The 19406-nt window shown below is 45.7% G+C and overlaps 1 protein-coding gene across 3 annotated transcripts in view; it reads left to right on the forward strand.

The window, feature by feature from the left end:
* LOC121586244 (protein cordon-bleu) overlaps positions 1-19406 on the forward strand; it is a 76620-nt gene that overhangs the window by 41341 nt on the left and 15873 nt on the right. For all 3 annotated transcript variants that reach the window (XM_041902785.1, XM_041902787.1, XM_041902786.1), the window contains one exon: positions 5680-5859. In XM_041902785.1, the coding sequence (XP_041758719.1) occupies positions 5680-5859 (180 nt within the window). The remainder of the gene's footprint in view (positions 1-5679; positions 5860-19406) is intronic.

A 19406-nucleotide genomic window follows, 5' to 3' on the forward strand; every position in this document is an offset into this window, starting at 1 on the left:
ATATGTGTTATTTCATAGTTTTGATGTCTTCACTATTATTCTACAATGTAAAAAATAAAAATAAATAAAAGGAAAACCCTTGAATGAGTTGGTGTGTCCAAACTTTTGACTGGTACTGTACATACTTTACATTTACAGTGAGGGAAAAAAGTATTTGATCCCCTGCTGATTTTGTACGTTTGCCCACTGACAAAGAAATGATCAGTCTATCATTTTAATGGTAGGTTTATTTGAACTGTCACGTTCGTTTAAGGACAGGTCAGACCAAGGCGCAACGTGAAATGCGTACATGTTTATTTAAATGATAAACACACGACAAAACAACAACCCAACGAAACGTGAAGTCCTAAGGCTAAACACAAAACAAGCCTCCACACGGAACAAGATCCCACAACTAACGAGTGCCAATAGGCTGCCTAATTATGATCCCCCATCAGAGACAACGAGCAACAGCTGCCTCTGATTGGGAACCACACCGGCCAACATAGATCTACACATACTAGATAATTCACATAAATATACACAACATAGAATATTCACACCCTGACTCAACATATAAGAGTCCCCTGAGTCAGGGCGTGACAGTAACCCCCCCAAAGGTGCGGACTCCGACCGCACAACCTTTACATAACAGGGTAGGGGCCGTCATGGGCGGATCCGGCTCCGGGCGTGACGACCACATACTCTCCGCCTCCCTATTGCACCCATGGTCTGGTCTGGACCTCAGCGCGCTGCTTCCCCTCTCCTTCCTCCCACGATACTCCAAGCCCTGTCTGGACCCTGGTGTGGGAGACCCCGAACCTGGAGAGGGGCTGACGTCTGGGTCTGGACAGGAACCGCAAGGAGCAGGCACGGGCCGGACCGGACTAGGAACACGCACCACTGGCTTGGTGCGAGGAGCAGGAACGGGCCGGGCCGGACTGGCGACACGCACCACTGTCTTGGTGCGAGGAGCAGGAACAGGCCGGGCTGGGAACACGCACCACTGGCTTGGTGCGAGGAGCAGGAACGGGCCGGGCCGGACTGGCGACACGCACCACTGGCTTGGTGCGAGGAGCAGGAACAGGCCAGACTGGGAACACGCACCACTATACTTGGTGTAAGGAGCAGGAACAGGCCGAGCCGGACCGGGAACACGCACCACTGGCTTGGTGCGAGGAGCAGGAACGGGCCGGGCCAGACTGAAGACACGCACCACTGGCTTGGTGCGAGGAGCAGGAACAGGCCGGGCCGTACTGGTAACATGCACCACTGGCTTGGTGCGAGGAGCAGGAATGGGCCGGGCCGGACTGGCGACACGCACCACTGCCTTGGTGCGAGGAGCAGGAACAGGCCGGGCCGGGCCGGACTGGGAACACGCACCACTGGCTTGGTGCGAGAAGCAGGAACGGGCCGTACCGGGCTGGCGACACGCACCACTGGCTTGGTGCGGGGAGCAGGAACGGGCCGTACCGGGCTGGCGACACGCACCACTGGCTTGGTGCGGGGAGCAGGAACAGACCGTACGGGCTGGCGACACGCACCACTGGCTTGGTGCGAGGAGCAGGAACAGGCCGGGCCGGACTGGCGACACGCACCACGTACCGGGCTGGCGACACGCACCACTGGTTTGGTGCGGGGAGCAGGAACGGGCCGTACCGGACTGTGGAGGTGGACTGGAGGTCTGGAACGGAGAGCTGGCACAACCCGTCCTGGCTGGATGCCTACTTCCGCACAGCAGCGTCCTCTGTGTTGCCGTTGCTCCTCTCCTGCCTGGGCATCTACCTTCGCCCATGGTCCTTTCCCTGCAAATATATCCTCCCACGACCACATCTTCCCCACCTGTGTCCAGGGTGTTCGGTCCTCCTGGGCACGCTGCTTGGTCCGTGTTTGGTGGGATCTTCTGTCACGTTCGTTTAAGGAGGGGTCAGACCAAGGCGCAGCGTGAAATGCGTACATGTTTATTTAAATGATAAACACACGACAAAACAACAAACCAACGAAACGTGAAGTCCTAAGGCTAAACACAAAACAAGCCTCCACACGGAACAAGATCCCACAGCTAACGAGTGCCAATAGGCTGCCTAAGTATGATCCCCAATCAGAGACAACGAGCAACAGCTGCCTCTGATTGGGAACCACACCGGCCAACATAGATCTACACATACTAGATAATTCACATAAATATACACAACATAGAATATTCACACCCTGACTCAACATATAAGAGTCCCCTGAGTCAGGGCGTGACATGAACAGTGAGAGACAGAATAACAACAAAAAAATCCAGAAAACGCATGTCAAAAATGTTATAAATTGATTTGCATTTTAATGAGGGAAATAAGTATTTGACCCCCTCTCAATCAGAAAGATTTCTGGCTCCCAGGTGTCTTTTATACAGGTAACGAGCTGAGATCAGGAGCACACTCTTAAAGGCAGTGCTCCTAATCTCAGCTTGTTACCTGTATAAAAGACACCTGCCACAGAAGCAATCAATCAATCAGATTCCAAACTCTCCACCATGGCCAAGACCAAAGAGCTCTCCAAGGATGTCAGGGACAAGATTGTAGACCTACACAAGGCTGGAATGGGCTACAAGACCATCGCCAAGCAGCTTGGTGAGAAGGTGACAACAGTTGGTGCGATTATTCGCAAATGGAAGAAACACAAAATAACTGTCAATCTCCCTCGGCCTGGGGGTCCATGCAAGATCTCACCTCATGGAGTTGCAATGATCATGAGAACGGTGAGGAATCAGCCCAGAACTACATGGGAGGATCTTGTCAATGATCTCAAGGCAGCTGGGACCATAGTCACCAAGAAAACAATTGGTAACACACTACGCCGTGAAGGACTGAAATCCTGCAGCGCCCGCAAGGTCCCCCTGCTCAAGAAAGCACATATACAGGTCCGTCTGAAGTTTTCCAATGAACATCTGAATGATTCAGAGGAGAACTGGGTGAAAGTGTTGTGGTCAGATGAGACCAAAATTGAACTCTTTGGCATCAACTCAACTCGCCGTGTTTGGAGGAGGAGGAATGCTGCCTATGACCCCAAGATCACCATCCCCACCGTCAAACATGGAGGTGGAAACATTATGCTTTGGGGGTGTTTTTCTGCTAAGGGGACAGGACAACTTCACCGCATCAAAGGGACGATGGACGTGGCCATGTACCGTCAAATCTTGGGTGAGAACCTCCTTCCCTCAGCCAGGGCATTGAAAATGGGTCGTGGATGGGTATTCCAGCATGACAATGACCCAAAACACACGGCCAAGGCAACAAAGGAGTGGCTCAAGAAGAAGCACATTAAGGTCCTGGAGTGGCCTAGCCAGTCTCCAGACCTTAATCCCATAGAAAATCTGTGGAGGAAGCTGAAGGTTCGAGTTGCCAAACGTCAGGCTCGAAACCTTAATGACTTGGAGAAGATCTGCAAAGAGGAGTGGGACAAAATCCCTCCTGAGATGTGTGCAAACCTGGTGGCCAACTACAAGAACCGTCTGACCTCTGTGATTGCCAACAAGGGTTTTGCCACCAAGTACTAAGTCATGTTTTGCAGAGGGGTCAAATACTTATTTCCCTCATTAAAATGCAAATCAATTTATAAAAATTTTGACATGCGTTTTTCTGGATTTTTTTGTTGTTATTCTGTCTCCCACTGTTCAAATAAACCTACCATTAAAATTATAGACTGATCATGTCTTTGTCAGTGGGCAAACGTACAAAATCAGCAGGGGATCAAATACTTTTTTCCCTCACTGTATATGTACATTTATATGTACAGTTGCCTATATATAGGCAGCATCCGATAGAAGGGAATAGAGTAAAGCTGACTAATGCACTGTGTAAACTATGCCATGTCATCTATCCTTGGGATGCAATAATGCCCATGTATAAATCACGTGGTCCTCTGTAGAGCATGGCGCTTGCAACACCAGGATAGTGGGTTCTTTTCCCGGGACCAGCCATACGTAAAATGTATGCACGCATGACTGTAAGTCTCTTTGGATAAAAGCGTCTGCTAAATGTTATATAATATTTGGGTCCGGAAGATCTAGTAGGTGGGAGAGTCACGTGTCTTGAGTAAGATAAGAGAAGATCAAAGTTAAACATATAAGTGTCATAAAGATGAATGATGTTGACTTAGTTGATCTAGGCTCTGTTCTTAGAGGTGGGCAGCAGTAAATCTACTGCAGGACTATAAGACTCCAGCTGGGATTTTGTTACATACATATTTTTCTCTTTGCTCTGCATTACTGTATAGTAGCTCAGTCTGCTTTTCCAAGCTTATGCAATATGCAAGCATTTGGCATACTCACATCTCCCTCAAAGCCACACTGACTCTCCTTAGTAGACTAGACTAGTTTGATTTAGCTTCCCTGGTGTAATGGAACCAATGAAATACTCCCCAAAGTTCAAGCCCTGCCCACATGGCAGTCCAGGCAGGCTCAATCAAATGATCAAAAGTATTTGAAAGAAAACAAATACTATTTAAGCCCAGGTCTGAATACCTTTGAGTGCTTTCTCTCAGACCCGAACACAAGGCCCTCCTGCACATTTTCCATTCAGGTTCCATTCATTCTCCCTACTGTGAGAAGTGCTTGGTTCACTGATTACCTCTAATGACTAGAACATAATGTTTTAGTCATTGAACTTTTTTACATGACTTCTTTGATCCTCTGCCCAGGAATGGTCTGAAATGCTGTGTCATTTTGACTTAATACGTTTTCCTTTATTTTCTTTAACCCCCCCCCACTATCGTTTAAAGCTGCATATCTTTGTTCCTAGTTGTGCTACAGTACAGAGAGACAGAAGCCTAGGAATTTCAGATAGCCTAGACCCAGATCTGTTTGTGCTGTCTTGCCAACTCCTTTTAATGATCACTTGGCACAATAATGACCATAGGAGTTGGAAAGGCAGCTCAAACAGATCTGGGACCAGGCTAAGTTTCAGATGCTTAGAAAAGCCTTTGATCATTCTTTGATCGTTCCCCATTGCTCAGCAGCATCCCTCTCAGACAGACAGACAGTGTATTAGCGAGGCGGCGTAGCTACAGAATGGTAATAAAGCTGACTGCAGCTGTCACAACTGTCACAAAGCATCCTGATTCAGCAGGGATCTGAGAGCCTCCTCTTGCAGACTAGACTGTTGTGCCTTGGAGACATACTCAACCCTAAGCTTTGCAATGGCTTAATTTACCACTGCAGTAACAGGCCATGATGAGGATATGCTGATATTTTGGATTCAGTCCTGGGCCCTTGTTAGTCTGAGTCCCAAATGGCACCCAATTCTCTATATAGTGTTATGGGTCCTTGTCAAAAGTAGTGCAAAACATAGGGAATATGGTGCCATTTGGGACTCAGACTAACAAGGGCCCAGGACTGAATCCAAAATATCACTTGGGACACAGCGTTAGTGAATAAAGGGCATGACCCATGCTCACCCTTCAGGACTGGCCCTTGACATTTCCACTGTCCACCATATCAACCTCTGATTTTGGGTTTCTGAGACCATTTAGAATTACCTGACCTTTAAATGCCACTCAGTCAATATGTAGCTCTGTTCCGTGTGTTTATAATTGTGTGTGTGTACATGCAGGTATGTGTGTGCGTGTGTGTACTCACACATCTGTTTGTGTGAATGTGTCACATTATCTGTCTGTGTGTCATTATTTTTATGTTCTCTTTCCCTCCTCCTCCAGGGCCTGTCCACGGTATCCATCGTGCCCTGTGTGGAGGCGCGGCCCAGCACCCTGGGCCAGTCCCAGTCCGTCATGAACATCTCAAGGATGTCCCCCAGGATAGAGCCTAAGAAGAGGCAGGCCCCCCCGGCCCCGGCCCCCACACCCTGCCAGGGCCGCTACATTTTGGAGGCCTACCAGGTAAGAGGGCAACAAACACACACACATACACACACACACACACACACACATGCTTCAGGTCATGGTGACCTGTGTTTAGATCAACTATTGCAACATTGGATAAACATTTCCTCTAATCTCCTTGTGTTGTTTCTGGATCTAATAGCAATAGTAGTAGTGTTGTTCTTTCTCTTCTCATGGCGTTGTTGTGGGAAATGTTGTTATTTCAACGTGTTATGTTGGCCCTAATGGTCATCTCTCCTCCTGTTAGAGAGAATGGGGTTTGTCTGGAACTGTGTGTTGAGGTCATAGTGACCGTTACTAACAGGAACACACTGGTTAATCTGTGAAATGGCTTACATCCTAAATGGCACCCTATTCCCTATATAGTGTACTACTTTTGACCAGGGTCTATAGTGCTCTGGTTAAAATTAGTGCACTATGTTGGGAATAGGGTGCCATTTGGACATACCTCCTGTAGAAAAGCACAAGGTGTCCACACAGTATTCTGTGTACAACTCACGCTGTTCTTCCAATCAGGATTTCATTTGAGTTTATGTTGTCGTGGCTCCCAGTTTTTACCTCTCCTCTGTCTGTTATTATTATACCCTTTACAGACATAGAACGCCGCTACAGTAATGTGTCGATAGTGACAATTGATAACCTTTCAGACAATTAAATAAAGTGCTGCATCAGAAGCGTTCGGTACTGTTTCCCTGACGAATATAAACGTTGCTGATTGATGTGCTGCTGTGTTGTTTTTATGGTAGGGTAGCTAGATTTTTTAAAAACTAAATGTCTTGGTAAATCATGCTATTTAATTAACTTTAACATACTTTTTTAGGTGAGAGTGGTCTGCGCGCAGGCAGCAGGCAGGCAGGTTGCGCGCAGGCTGTTCGAGATTATTTGATTGACAAGTAAAATGCCTGTTCAGTGGCGCTTCGAAGCTATCTTGAGAGAAGGTTTCGTGTTGGCATTTAAAAAGCCGTAGTGTACCCTTACAGACAAACAAACATGCAGTAGCCGAGGCACTTTCAAGGCGGCACATTCCATATGTCTGAAAAGGGTATTAGACACTGTTCAGAAACACGACACTTATGACGTCTTTATCATTCCGTTCACCCAGAGATAAGCAACACTAGCTGTGCCATGACTCGCTAGCACGGATGAGACAAAGCGTTGTGTTGGGAAGATGGCTGGCTGCATGTTGAGACACATGGCACATGGGCCTGATGTAACCTTTGTGAGGGTTAGACAAGGACAGAGAGATCAGATGAGGACAGAGTGCCTGAGGGATGGAATGGCTGCTCTTAGGTCTCCTTTACATGAGCCTGAGCTACTGGAAGGATGACTAGTGTTGTAGTGATGACAAACTGTTCCCCTGGGGTATGACTACACTCTTAGACAAAAAGGTGCTATCTAGAACCTAAAAGGGTTTTCCGGCTGTCCCCTTAGGAGAATCCTTTCAAGAACCCTTTTTGGTTCCAGGTAGGATCTTTTCCACAGATGGTTCTACATGGAACCCAAAAGGGTTCTATGTGGAACCAAAAAGGGTTCTCCCAGGAACCAAAAAGGGTTCGCCTATGGGGACAGTCGAATAACCCTTTTGGAACCCTTTTTTCTAAGAGTGTGAAGCTGGGAATTGACAGGGACCTCACGATATTATCACAATACTTTGGTGCCAATACGATATGTATTACAATTCTCACGATTCTACAGTTGAAATGGTAAGTGTACATACACTTAGGTTGGAGTCATTAAAACTCGTTTTTCAACCACTCCACAAATTTCTTGTTAACAAACTATAGTTTTGGCAAGTCGGTTAGGACATCAACTTTGTGCATGACACAAGTACTTTTTCCAAAAATTGTTTACAGACAGATTATTTCACTTATAATTCACTATATCACAATTCCAGTGGTTCAAAAGTTTACATACACTAAGTTGACTGTACCTTAAAACAGCTTGGAAAATTCCAGAAAATGATGTCATGGCTTTAGAAGCTTCTGATAGGCTAATGTACATAATTTGAGTCAATTGGAGGTGTACCTGTGGATGTATTTCAAGTTCTACCTTCAAACTCAGTGCCTCTTTGCTTGACACCATGGGAAAATCAAAAGAAATCAGCCAAGACCTCAGAAAAGAAATTGTAGACCTCGGTTTGCAACTGCACATGGTGACAAAGATCGTACTTTTTGGAGAAATGTCCTCTGGTCTGATGCAACAAAAATAGAACTGTTTGGCCATAATGACCATCGTTATGTTTGGAGGGGGGAATGCTTGCAAGCCGAAGAACACCATCCCAACCGTGAAGCACGGGGGTGGCAGCATCATGCTGTGTGGGTGCTTTTCTGCTGGAGGGACTGGTGCACTTCACAAAATAGATGGCATCATGAGGAAGGAAAATTATGTGGATATATTGAAGCAACATCTCAAGACATCAGTCAGGAAGTTAAAGCTTGGTCGCAAATGGTCTTCCAAATGGACAATGACCCCAAGCATATTTCCAAAGTTGTGGCAAAATCAAGGTATTGGAGTGGCCATCACAAAGCCCTGACCTCAATCCTATAGTAAATATGTGGGCAGAACTGAAAAGGCGTGTACGAGCAAGGAGGCCTACAAACCTGACTCAGTTACACCAGCTCTGTCAGGAAGAATGGGCCAAAATTCACCCAACTTATTGTGGGAAGCTTGTGGAAGGCTACCCAAAAGGTTTGACCCAAGTTAAACAATTTAAAGGCAATGCTACCAAATATTAATTGAGTGTATGTAAACTTCTGACCCACTGGGAATGTGATGAAAGAAATAAAAGCTTAAATAAATCATTCTCTCTACTATTATTCTGACATTTCACATTCTTAAAATAAAGTGGTGATCCTAACTGACCTAAAACAGGGGATTTTTAATAGGATTAAATGTCAGGAATTGTGAAAAACAGAGAGTTTAAATGTATTTGGCTAAGGTTTATGTAAACTTCAGACTTCAACTGTATTGTCACGATCGTTTACGAACGAGAAGGACCAAGGCGCAGCGTGATAAGCATACATGTTTATTTAACGAATAAACACACGACAAAACAACAAACGAAACGTGAAGTCCAAGGTAGCACACAAACAACATACCTTACACGGAACAAGATCCCACAACTAACAGGTGCCAAAAGGCTACCTAAGTATGGTCCCCAATCAGAGACAACGAGCAACAGCTGCCTCTGATTGGGAACCACACAGCCCAACATAGATCTAGACATACAAGATCTAAACATAGAAAATCCAACATAGAACCTAACCACAATATATTCACAACAAGGAAAATCACACCCTGACTCAGCAAATACGAGTCCTTAGAGTCAGGGCGTGAGAGTACCCCCCCCCAAAGGTGCGGACTCCGACCGCGCCACATAAACATAACAGGGTAGGGGCCGGGTGGGCATTCCGCCTCGGAGGCGGATCCGGCTCAGGGCGTGACCACCACTTACTCTCAACCTCCCTGTTGCGCCCCTGGTCTGGTCTGGACCTCGGCGCGCTGCTTCCCCTCTCCTTCCTTCCACGACGTACCAAGCCCTGTCTGGACCCTGGTGTGGGAGACCCCGAACCTGGAGAGGGGCTGACGTCTGGGTCTGGACTGGAACCGCTGACTGGAGCTGGACCCGACGACGGTGGATCGAACTGCTCTGGCTCCGGAGTGGAGCCGCTGACCGGAGCTGGATCAGGCACCGGTGGAGCGGACTGCTCTGGCTCCGGAGTGGAGCGGTTGACCGGAGCTGGACTGGACCCCGGTAGAGCGGATTGCTCTGGCTCCGGAGTGGATCCGCTGACCGGAGTTGGACCGGACCCCGGTGGAGCGGATTGCTCTGGCTCCGGAGTGGAGCAGCTGACCGAAACAGGCACGGGCCGTGCCGGACTGGACACACGCACCACTGGCTTGGTGCGGGGAGCAGGAACGGGCCGTGCCGGACAGGACACACGCACCACTGGCTTGGTGCGGGAAGCAGGAACGGGCCGGACCGGGCTGACGACGCGCACCACTGGCTTGGTGTGGGGAGCAGGAACGGGCCGTACCGGACTGGCGACGCGCACCACTGGCTTGGTGCGAGGGAGAGGAACAGGCCGGACCGGGCTGGCGACGCGCACCACTGGCTTAGTGCGAGGGGCAGGAACAGGCCGGGCCGGGCTGGCGACGCGCACCACTGGCTTGGTGCGAGGGGCAGGAACAGGCCGGGCTGCCTCGGGCCGTACTGGGAACACGCACCACTGGCTTAGTGCGGGGATCAGGAACGGGCCGGACCGGACTGGCGACACGCACCACTTCCTTGGTGCGAGGAGCGGGACTGGGTTCCCTTATAAACCCCCGCTCCTTCTGCTGCCTAACCAGCTCCTCTCGCCGTGCCTCTACACTCTCCTTCTCCCTTATAGCCTCCTGTAGCTCCTCCCTCTGACCAAATAACTCCTGCTCCCTCTGAACCAATAGCCCCCGTAACCTGGTGGCCTCCTCTCCTAACCTGCAGAATCGCCCTGTCGCTGCCTCCTGCTGCCTCGTCGTCCACACCGTGTGCCCCCCAAAAAAATTATCTTGGGGTTGCCTCTCGGGTCTCCGTCGTCGGCACTGTTGGCGCCGTTTCTCCTCTCCTACCTGGGCATCCTCCTTCATCGCCTTCCGGTAGCGGACGGCCTCCTCCTCCGTGATTCTCCCCCAACCGAGGAGTACATCTACTAAAGTCACCTCCTCGATCGTTTACGAACGAGAAGGACCAAGGCGCAGCGTGATAAGCATACATGTTTTTTTAACGAATAAACACACGACAAAACAACAAATGAAACGTGAAGTCCAAGGTAGCACACAAACAACATACCTTACACGGAACAAGATCCCACAACTAACAGGTGCCAAAAGGCTACCTAAGTATGGTCCCCAATCAGAGACAACGAGCAACAGCTGCCTCTGATTGGGAACCACACAGCCCAACATAGATCTAGACATACAAGATCTAAACATAGAAAATCCAACATAGAACCTAACCACAATATATTCACAACAAGGAAAATCACACCCTGACTCAGCAAATACGAGTCCTTAGAGTCAGGGCGTGACATGTATATATGTTGCGATTCAATGTTCCAAACATATTGCTCACCATATGTCTGCTGCAGAGGGACAAGAGAGAGCCATGAGAAAACAAGTTTTGATCAGTCATGGAAATAAAAGTGCTGAAAACAAATTGGCTCCCTATTTAAAAAGAAGATGGAGAACAAGCTATGAAGGAAAATACTGGAGTTTCTGTGCAGGTACAGCCAACTAGTGCAAATACGATACGATACGATATATCGTCAAAAATAATATCTCGATAGGTAACTGTATCGATTTTTTCCCCCCATCACTAGTTATGTCCCTCTATTGATCTCAGTACATTATCAATTTACAATCAATCGGCAAGCCCAAGGCCTTATTCAATCAAATAGCCAACTGGGTTTATCTGGGGTCAAGACAAAACAATGCCATTTGGGACTCATTCGACATCTTGTGCGGAAGGAGTGTTTAAAGCTTTCATTAGGGAAATAGGAGTAGGCTGTCCAAACCAGAGGTCATGTTTAGAATCCCTTTTGTGACATGGCCTGTCATCCTGATCTTTCCACTTCAGTGTTCAGTAATAGGCAGGCACACTTGTGTAAGCCTGTTTGGCATGCTGGAAAGGTAACATCAGGCTCAGGCTTATGCAACAGTAGTCTCTAGTGACGGACAGACTGTTAACATAAATGCCAGATTTGGTTCTGAGATTGCAGTAGTAATGCAGCAGTGGATGAGGTGTGTTTTGGTGGCACAACATCAAGTATGTATAAGTGGGGTGTCATGTTTCCAGAGGCAGACAGGCATGAAATCAGCTTGACAGGCTCTTTATGCCAATGTTACTGGACATAGTCAGAGCAGAGGACAGGTGAGGTTGAGGGTTCAACAAACGAGACAAAAGTTTGCTGTAAGAAACGTTTGAATCATTTCAACAAGTATCTCTTGGATGAGATCGCATGAATGAACTCAGAAGACCACTGAAAGGGAAGGTGGTTAGGTAGGTTAGGTTAGAATAGTGATTGGTCTAAGAGACTTAAAGCCTACTGTAGGAACACAGTGTTATACATTATCATCATAGTCGGTGCACGCTCAATACATTTGTTATGGACATTGAGTAATAAGTCCTCTATTGTTCCCTTTTTGGGTGGTTCAATCTACTCACTCCAGGGTAGGGTTGCAAAATTCCAGTAACTTTCCCAAAATTGCCAGGTTTTCCAGAAATCCTAGTTGGAGGATTCTAGATTCCTTGCTCCTTTTTTTTCCTGATGTTGGGAAAACCTGGGAATCTTGGGAAAGTTACCAGAATTTTGCAATCCTACTCTAAGGAGTGTTATTCTTCTCTGAATCTCAGTAGTTGTCCTGATCTATTCTCAAGTATTTAAATCAACGGGACACATGTCATGGAGCCTACTGAATATCCTCTGTTTTTCTCTGCAGCATGGCTCTTAGTGATGTTGATATATCGACTCCTGGCTCTGCTTTCAGGGTGGACCTGCCAAGCTGCCCCTGAGCAGTACAGTCTGAGGCAGCATCCCTATGGGTCCTGGTCAAAAGTAGTGCACTATATAAGGAATAGGGTGCCATTTGGGACACAGCCTCAGACTCCATCCCATCAGGGGGTAGCACAGGCTAAGTGTGATTGATTGAGATGGCTAGCATTACCTGCATAAACCATTCCTTAGGGAGATGTCATAATCTGAACCAAGAGGGGTTTAGTCTTTCATAGCAATCCGTCATTGGCTTTTTGTAATGCAGCGCTTTTAATCCACTTTAATGTAGCCTACTGTTTTAATCTGTTTTAGCAAGATACAGGTTGTCTGTTTACAATCAGTTTACAATCTTGCGAGGTTTGGATATTTCTACATTGGGCTGATGATACCATTCTCAGTAATAGTTGTGGTCCTTTTATTTAAAAAACTCGAATTCGTGGGAAACCTCAGTTTTGATCAGTAGTGTTTTAAAATGTTCCACATTCTGTAAGGTCACACATTTCCACAAAGTAAATGATGCCTTTAAGAGGAAGCTTGTGATCTGAGTCATACAGTGGGGAGAACAAGTATTTGATACACTGCCGATTTTGCAGGTTTTCCTACTTACAAAGCATGTAGAGGTCTGTAATTTTTATCATAGGTACACTTCAACTGTGAGAGACCAGAAAATTACATTGTATGATTTTTAAGTAATTAATTTGCATTTTATTGCATGACATAAGTATTTGATCACCTACCAACCAGTAAGAATTCCGGCTCTCACAGACCTGTTAGTTTTTCTTTAAGAAGCCCTCCTGTTCTCCACTCATTACCTGTATTAACTGCACCTGTTTGAACTCGTTACCTGTATAAAGACACTTGTCCACACACTCAATCAAACAGACTCTCCACAATGGCCAAGACCAGAGAGCTGTGTAAGGACATCAGGGATACAATTGTAGACCTGCACAAGGCTGGGATGGGCTACAGGACAATAGGCAAGCAGCTTGGTGAGAAGGCAACAACTGTTGGCGCAATTATTAGAAAATGGAAGAAGTTCAAGATGACGGTCAATCACCCTCGGTCTGGGGCTCCATGCAAGATCTCACCTCGTGGGGCATCAATGATCATGAGGAAGGTGAGCGATCAGCCCAGAACTACACGGCAGGACCTGGTCAATGACCTGAAGAGAGCTGGGACCACAGTTTCAAAGAAAACCATTAGTAACACACTACGCCGTCATGGATTAAAATCCTGCAGCGCACGCAAGGTCCCCCCTGCTCAAGCCAGCGCATGTCCAGGCCCGTCTGAAGTTTGCCAATGACCATCTGGATGATCCAGAGGAGGAATGGGAGAAGGTCATGTGGTCTGATGAGACAAAAATATAGCTTTTTGGTCTAAACTCCACTCGCCGTGTTTGGAGGAAGAAGAAGGATGAGTACAACCCCAAGAACACCATCCCAACCGTGAAGCATGGAGGTGGAAACATCATTCTTTGGGGATGCTTTTCTGCAAAGGGGACAGGACGACTGCACCGTATTGAGGGGAGGATGGATGGGGCCATGTATCGCGAGATCTTGGCCAACAACCTCCTTCCCTCAGTAAGAGCATTGAAGATGGGTCGTGGCTTGGTCAGCCCCGAAACCTGAAGGATCTGGAGAAGGTCTGTATGGAGGAGTGGGCCAAAATCCCTGCTGTAGTGTGTGCAAACCTGGTCAAGACCTACAGGAAACGTATGATCTCTGTAATTGCAAACAAAGGTTTCTCTACCAAATATTAAGTTCTGCTTTTCTGATGTATCAAATACTTATGTCATGCAATAAAATGCAAATTAATTACTTAAAAATCATACAATGTGATTTTCTGGATTTTAATTTTAGATTCAGTCTCTCACAGTTGAAGTGTACCTATGATAAAAATTACAGACCTCGACATGCTTTGTAAATAGGAAAACCTGCAAAATCGGCAGTGTATCAAATACTTGTTCTCCCCACTGTATGTTTGCAATCCCTCAGTTAGGCCTACATGATTGCTATGCAAGTAAACCATGTGGCTGCATAACACTTTGAGTTAGAGTGAGAATGGTTGGTGCGGAAGCCTTAACTTACTCAACGCCTCTCTGAATTGGACTATTCAAGTGGCCTGCCTTGGTTTTTCAGCCCATTTGCTGGCAAAACCTCAATTTCCTTTAATCAACACCCTCTGTAAATAATATTCTATCACTTAAGGCAAGCAGTTTATTTAAGGTATGAGTGATTAGGCAACACTGCGGGTGTTTCAGTGTGACAGGCTCTGCTGTGGAACAGTGTGATTTAAAATAAGTGGCAAAAGGAAGCATAGGCCGCTCTAATGGTTTTGAATGCAGACTTAGGCTGTGTCCCAAATGGCACCCCATTCCCTAAATAGTACACTACTTTTGATCAGAGCCCTTGTCAAAAGTAGTGCACTATATAGGGCAGTGTATCCCAACCCTAGTCCTTGAGTACCCCCAACAGTACACATTTTTATTGTAACCCTGGACAAGCACACCTGATTCAACTTGTCAACTTATCATCAAGCCCTCAATGAGTTGAATGAGGTGTGTTTGTCCAGGGCTACAACGTAAATGTGTACTGTTGGGGGTACTGGAGGACCAGGGTTGGGAAACACTGATATAGGGGATAGGGTGCCATTTGGGAGTCTCACTCTCTCTATCATGCTCCTTTCCTCTTTCCTAAGGAAGAAAACATTGTGTTCTCAGGAACAAAGGAAGGGCCCCTAATGCCAAAACAAACATCCCACTAGAACTGTGTAGTCTACTGTCTCTCTCTCTGTGGTGTGTGTGTGTGTGTGTGTGTGTGTGTGTGTGTGTGTGTGTCAATCTAATGAAGTAGTGTTGGCGTCTTCTCATGGCGTTGTTGTGGGGAATGTTTTTTTTTTACCATGTTATGTTGGCTCTAATGGGCTTCTCTCCTCCTGTTGGAGATAATGGGGTTTGTTTGGAGCTGTGTTTTGTGTTTAGGTTCACATTTTAAATCATTATTATTATTACCAGTTGAAATAATTGTTTTTTACCTCAAAGATTGACAAAAAACCTAGGCCTTGTTGTGGTTTTATGTTGGAATGTAATCTTAACCTTCGCAGACAAAGTAATATCGAGCACTAATAAAGATTATAGAATTGACCTATTTTCACTACAGTTGGCACAGAGTAGCCCACACTTCATCTACAGTGGTTCAATGGTTCTCTATTTGAAGTGGACTTATGCCATTAGCACTGATATACTTTTACTTAGAAATCTGTATGTGTGTGTGCATGTGCGCGCTTACCTACAGAAGCGAGCGCGCGCGCGCGTGTGTGTGTGTAAGCGTGCATGTTTTTCTGTGTGTGTGTGGTCTGACCATAAAGAGCCTGTAAATTCACTGTGCCAGCTCTGGAGCGGTGTGCTGTGTTGAGTAATTAAAAAGCTGGAGCTTTCGCAGCCAGGGGACTGAGCTTGCATCCCCAATTAGCGCCCTATTCACTTAATAGTGCACTACTTTTGACCAGGGCCTATAGAGCTCTAGTCAAAAGTAGTGCACTATGGGTGCCATTTGGGACATAGACCAAGTCAAAACCATTAAGGAGTGATCTAGCATTCCTGCAGGATTAGGGGGTAGAAAAGGTATATAAATATTTGACTGAATGATAGCATTGAGTGGCAGCACATCAGTGTATAGTAAATGTGATTTGATGTAGTTTGTGATGTAGAGTTAGTAGAGCACTGCAGGAGATGGGTTGTGCAAGTGGTAGGTATGCAAGTCTGACTGGGTGAGAGAGAGAGAGAGACAGAGAGAGTGAGAGAGAGAGCAGCAGTTTGGGCATGGCTCATGGAAAATCACCTCAGGCTTGAAATTGCGATGAAAGTAGCAACAAGCCATAACAAATAATTTGTCAAAAACGTTTTTTTTTTTATTCCTTGAATGTGGTTGAAGTAAGTCAGAATGTCCTTGTTTTATATTTTTATTCTAAGAAAAGACTTGTGGTGTTTCTCTGGGATTGAGTCATTGTGGTTAGAGCGGTGTGTTACTTACCGGCACCTTGCACTTCTTTACACAGGTAGAGTTGCGTAAACTCCCTGAACTGTGTATGCACGTCCACCAACTCCACCATCGCACCACCGTTCATACTTGTCGGTCTCTGGCATACCATAGCATGTGGGGCAAAGTTGAAGCTGTAATGGAGGACTGACTGGGATATGAAGATGGATGTGCGTGTGTGTACGTGTGTATGTGTGTATGTGTGCATGAGCACGCGTGCACGTGTGTGTGTGTGTGTGTGACTGATTGACTGCTCTGAGAGTGAAACACAATACTGTGCAGCCCAGTGCAGCAGAACGAAGCGACGGCGTCATCTCACAGACTGTAATCAGGCCATTCTCTTTGAATGCTCCATACTACTGTTGTACTGGAGTGTAAACATTCTAGGGGAATTGATTGTGTTGCTCAGCTATGGATTACGGTTTAAAGTGACTGAGTGGTGCACTCTGGGATTTAGAGGAGCCTACTTAAATCTGGGGAACATGTACATAAGATTGGCCAAACGGAGACCAAAGCTGAGCAACACAATCAATTCCCCTGCATGGCAATGGATTAGCTCCCGTCAAAATCTGATAGATATGTTGGAAGGATAACAACAGCAATATAAACCATTTGCACGCACACTTTAGAGAGTGATTCATATTTCTCATTGGCACATTGGACCATACGTTTACTGGATTGTTTTGAGACATTGAGTTGTGTCAGGTCAACTTTGTGGATCTAATGGAGCATGTAAGACGATGGAGCAGGGGAGGGGGAGTTCAAGTCTGTCAGTGGTAGAGTGAATAGTAATACCAGGGTAATGGCTGTTTGTCTCTGCCATAAAGATAGAAAGAGGGCTCTGGATGACTACTTTAAAATAGAGATTGCCCTCAATGGCGCTGCCCATGCTGTCACAGAGGATGCCATTTGCAAGGATAGAACGTGTGCTATCTTTCCATATCTATGGTCTCTGCACTGGAGGCCTGGGTCATTGAGTTCATAAACAGCTCACCAGTTGACATGGGAAGAGACGACAGTAGTAGAACAGACAGTTTGTATCAGGGGGAAAATGTGTTGAAGATGGAAGGAAGCGTTGACCCATTTTAATACATTGTCTTCACATTTGAGGTAAAAAAAATTATTCACCTTTGTACCAGATTTGCACGTGTTACACACACACAAATATAGTTGAGGCTGATGCAAATATATGGTCATTTTGTTCTTCACAAACTTGACCGGTGCTGTCACACACATTCAATATTTTGACATCAAAGTTCACCCTTGCAGAGATGATATGTGCAACCATAGAAAAGGCGAGGGATGCCTTCGAGAAGAGGTTTATGCACCCCCTCCCCCAACTCACGCAACACCTTTTTGGTGAATGAAAAGGCTTTAGGTCACACACATTACGTTCAAATAGGATTCCTATGCAAAGATTTGAAGTACCCGCCAAACACGTTTGAAAGTGTTTTTATGTCCATGCCTCCAGGATCAGAGGACATGTTGAGGTTAAAGGGATCACACATTGTTTTGTTGTATGAGGAAGCAATAATATCCCTTTCAGTAAGAGCATACGAAGCAATGGGGCTGCCCATGCTGTGCTATCTTTCCATATCTATGGTCTCTGTACTGGAGGCCTGGATCATTGAGTTCATAAACAGCTCACCAGATGACATGCAGCTGTAGTACAGACAGCTTGTAGCTGGGGGAAAAAGAGTCAAAGATAGAAGGAAGTGTTGACCCATTTTAATTAGGGCTGGGAATTGCCAGGGACCTCACGATAAGATATTATCACGATACTTGGGTGCTGATACGATATGTATTGCGATTCTCACTGTGGTGACAGAATTTTCCACAACATCACCATTCTATAGTATTGTGATTCGATATTGCGATTTGATGTTCCAAACATATGTCTGCTGCAGAGAGACAAGAGAGAGCATGAGAAAACGAGCTTTGATCAGTCATGGAAATAAAAGTGGTGAAAACATGTTGGCTCACTATTTAAAAAGAAGATGGAGAACAAGCTATAGGATGAAAAATACCGGAGTTTTGGCGCAGGTATAGCTACCTAGCAAAAATATATACAGTATATACAGTGGCTTCAGAAAGTATTCACACCCCTTGATTTATTCCACATTATGTTGTGTTACAAAGTGGGATTAAAATTGATTTAACTGTCATTTATTTTGTCAATGATCTACGCAAAATACTCTGTAATGTCAAAGTGGGAGAAAAATTATTACATTTGTAAAATAAATATGAAAAATAAAAGTATTCAACCCCCTGAGTCAATTTATGTTAGAATCACCTTTGGCAGCAATTACATCTGTGAGTCTTTCTGGGTAAGTCTATAAGAGCTTTCCACACCTGGATTGTGCAAAATTATTATTTTCAAAATTCTTCAACCTCTGTCAAATTGGTTGTTGATCATTGCTAGACAACCATTTTCAGGTCTTGCCATAGATTTTCAAGCAGATTTAAGTCAAAACTGTAACTCGGCCACTCAGGAACATTCACTCTTCTTGGTAAGCAACTCCAATGTAGATCTTTCCTTGCATTTTAGGTTATTGTCCTGCTTAAAGGTGAATTCAGTTCTGTGTCTGGTGGAAAGCAGACTGAACCAGCTTTTCCTCTAGGATTTTGCCTGTGCTTAGCTCCATTCCATTTCTTTTTTATCCTGAAAAATTCCCCAGTCCTTAACGATTACAAGCATACCCATAACATGATGCAGCCACCACTATATTTGAAAATATGGAGAGTGGTACTCAGTAATGTGTTGTATTGGATTTGTCCCAAACATAACACTTTGTATTCAGGGCAAAAAGTTAATGGCTACTTTAAAATGTACGTTTTAAAGTTGCTTTTCCAATTTTTTTGGAGTATTACTTTATTGGCGTGTTGCAAACAGGATGCATGTTTTGAAATGTTTTATTCTGTACAGTCTTACTTTTCACTCAATTAGATTTGTATTGTGGAGTAACTACAAGGTTGT

The sequence above is a fragment of the Coregonus clupeaformis genome, chromosome 17 (genome assembly GCF_020615455.1).
Source record: "Coregonus clupeaformis isolate EN_2021a chromosome 17, ASM2061545v1, whole genome shotgun sequence".
In the NCBI taxonomy this organism is placed as follows: domain Eukaryota; kingdom Metazoa; phylum Chordata; class Actinopteri; order Salmoniformes; family Salmonidae; genus Coregonus; species Coregonus clupeaformis.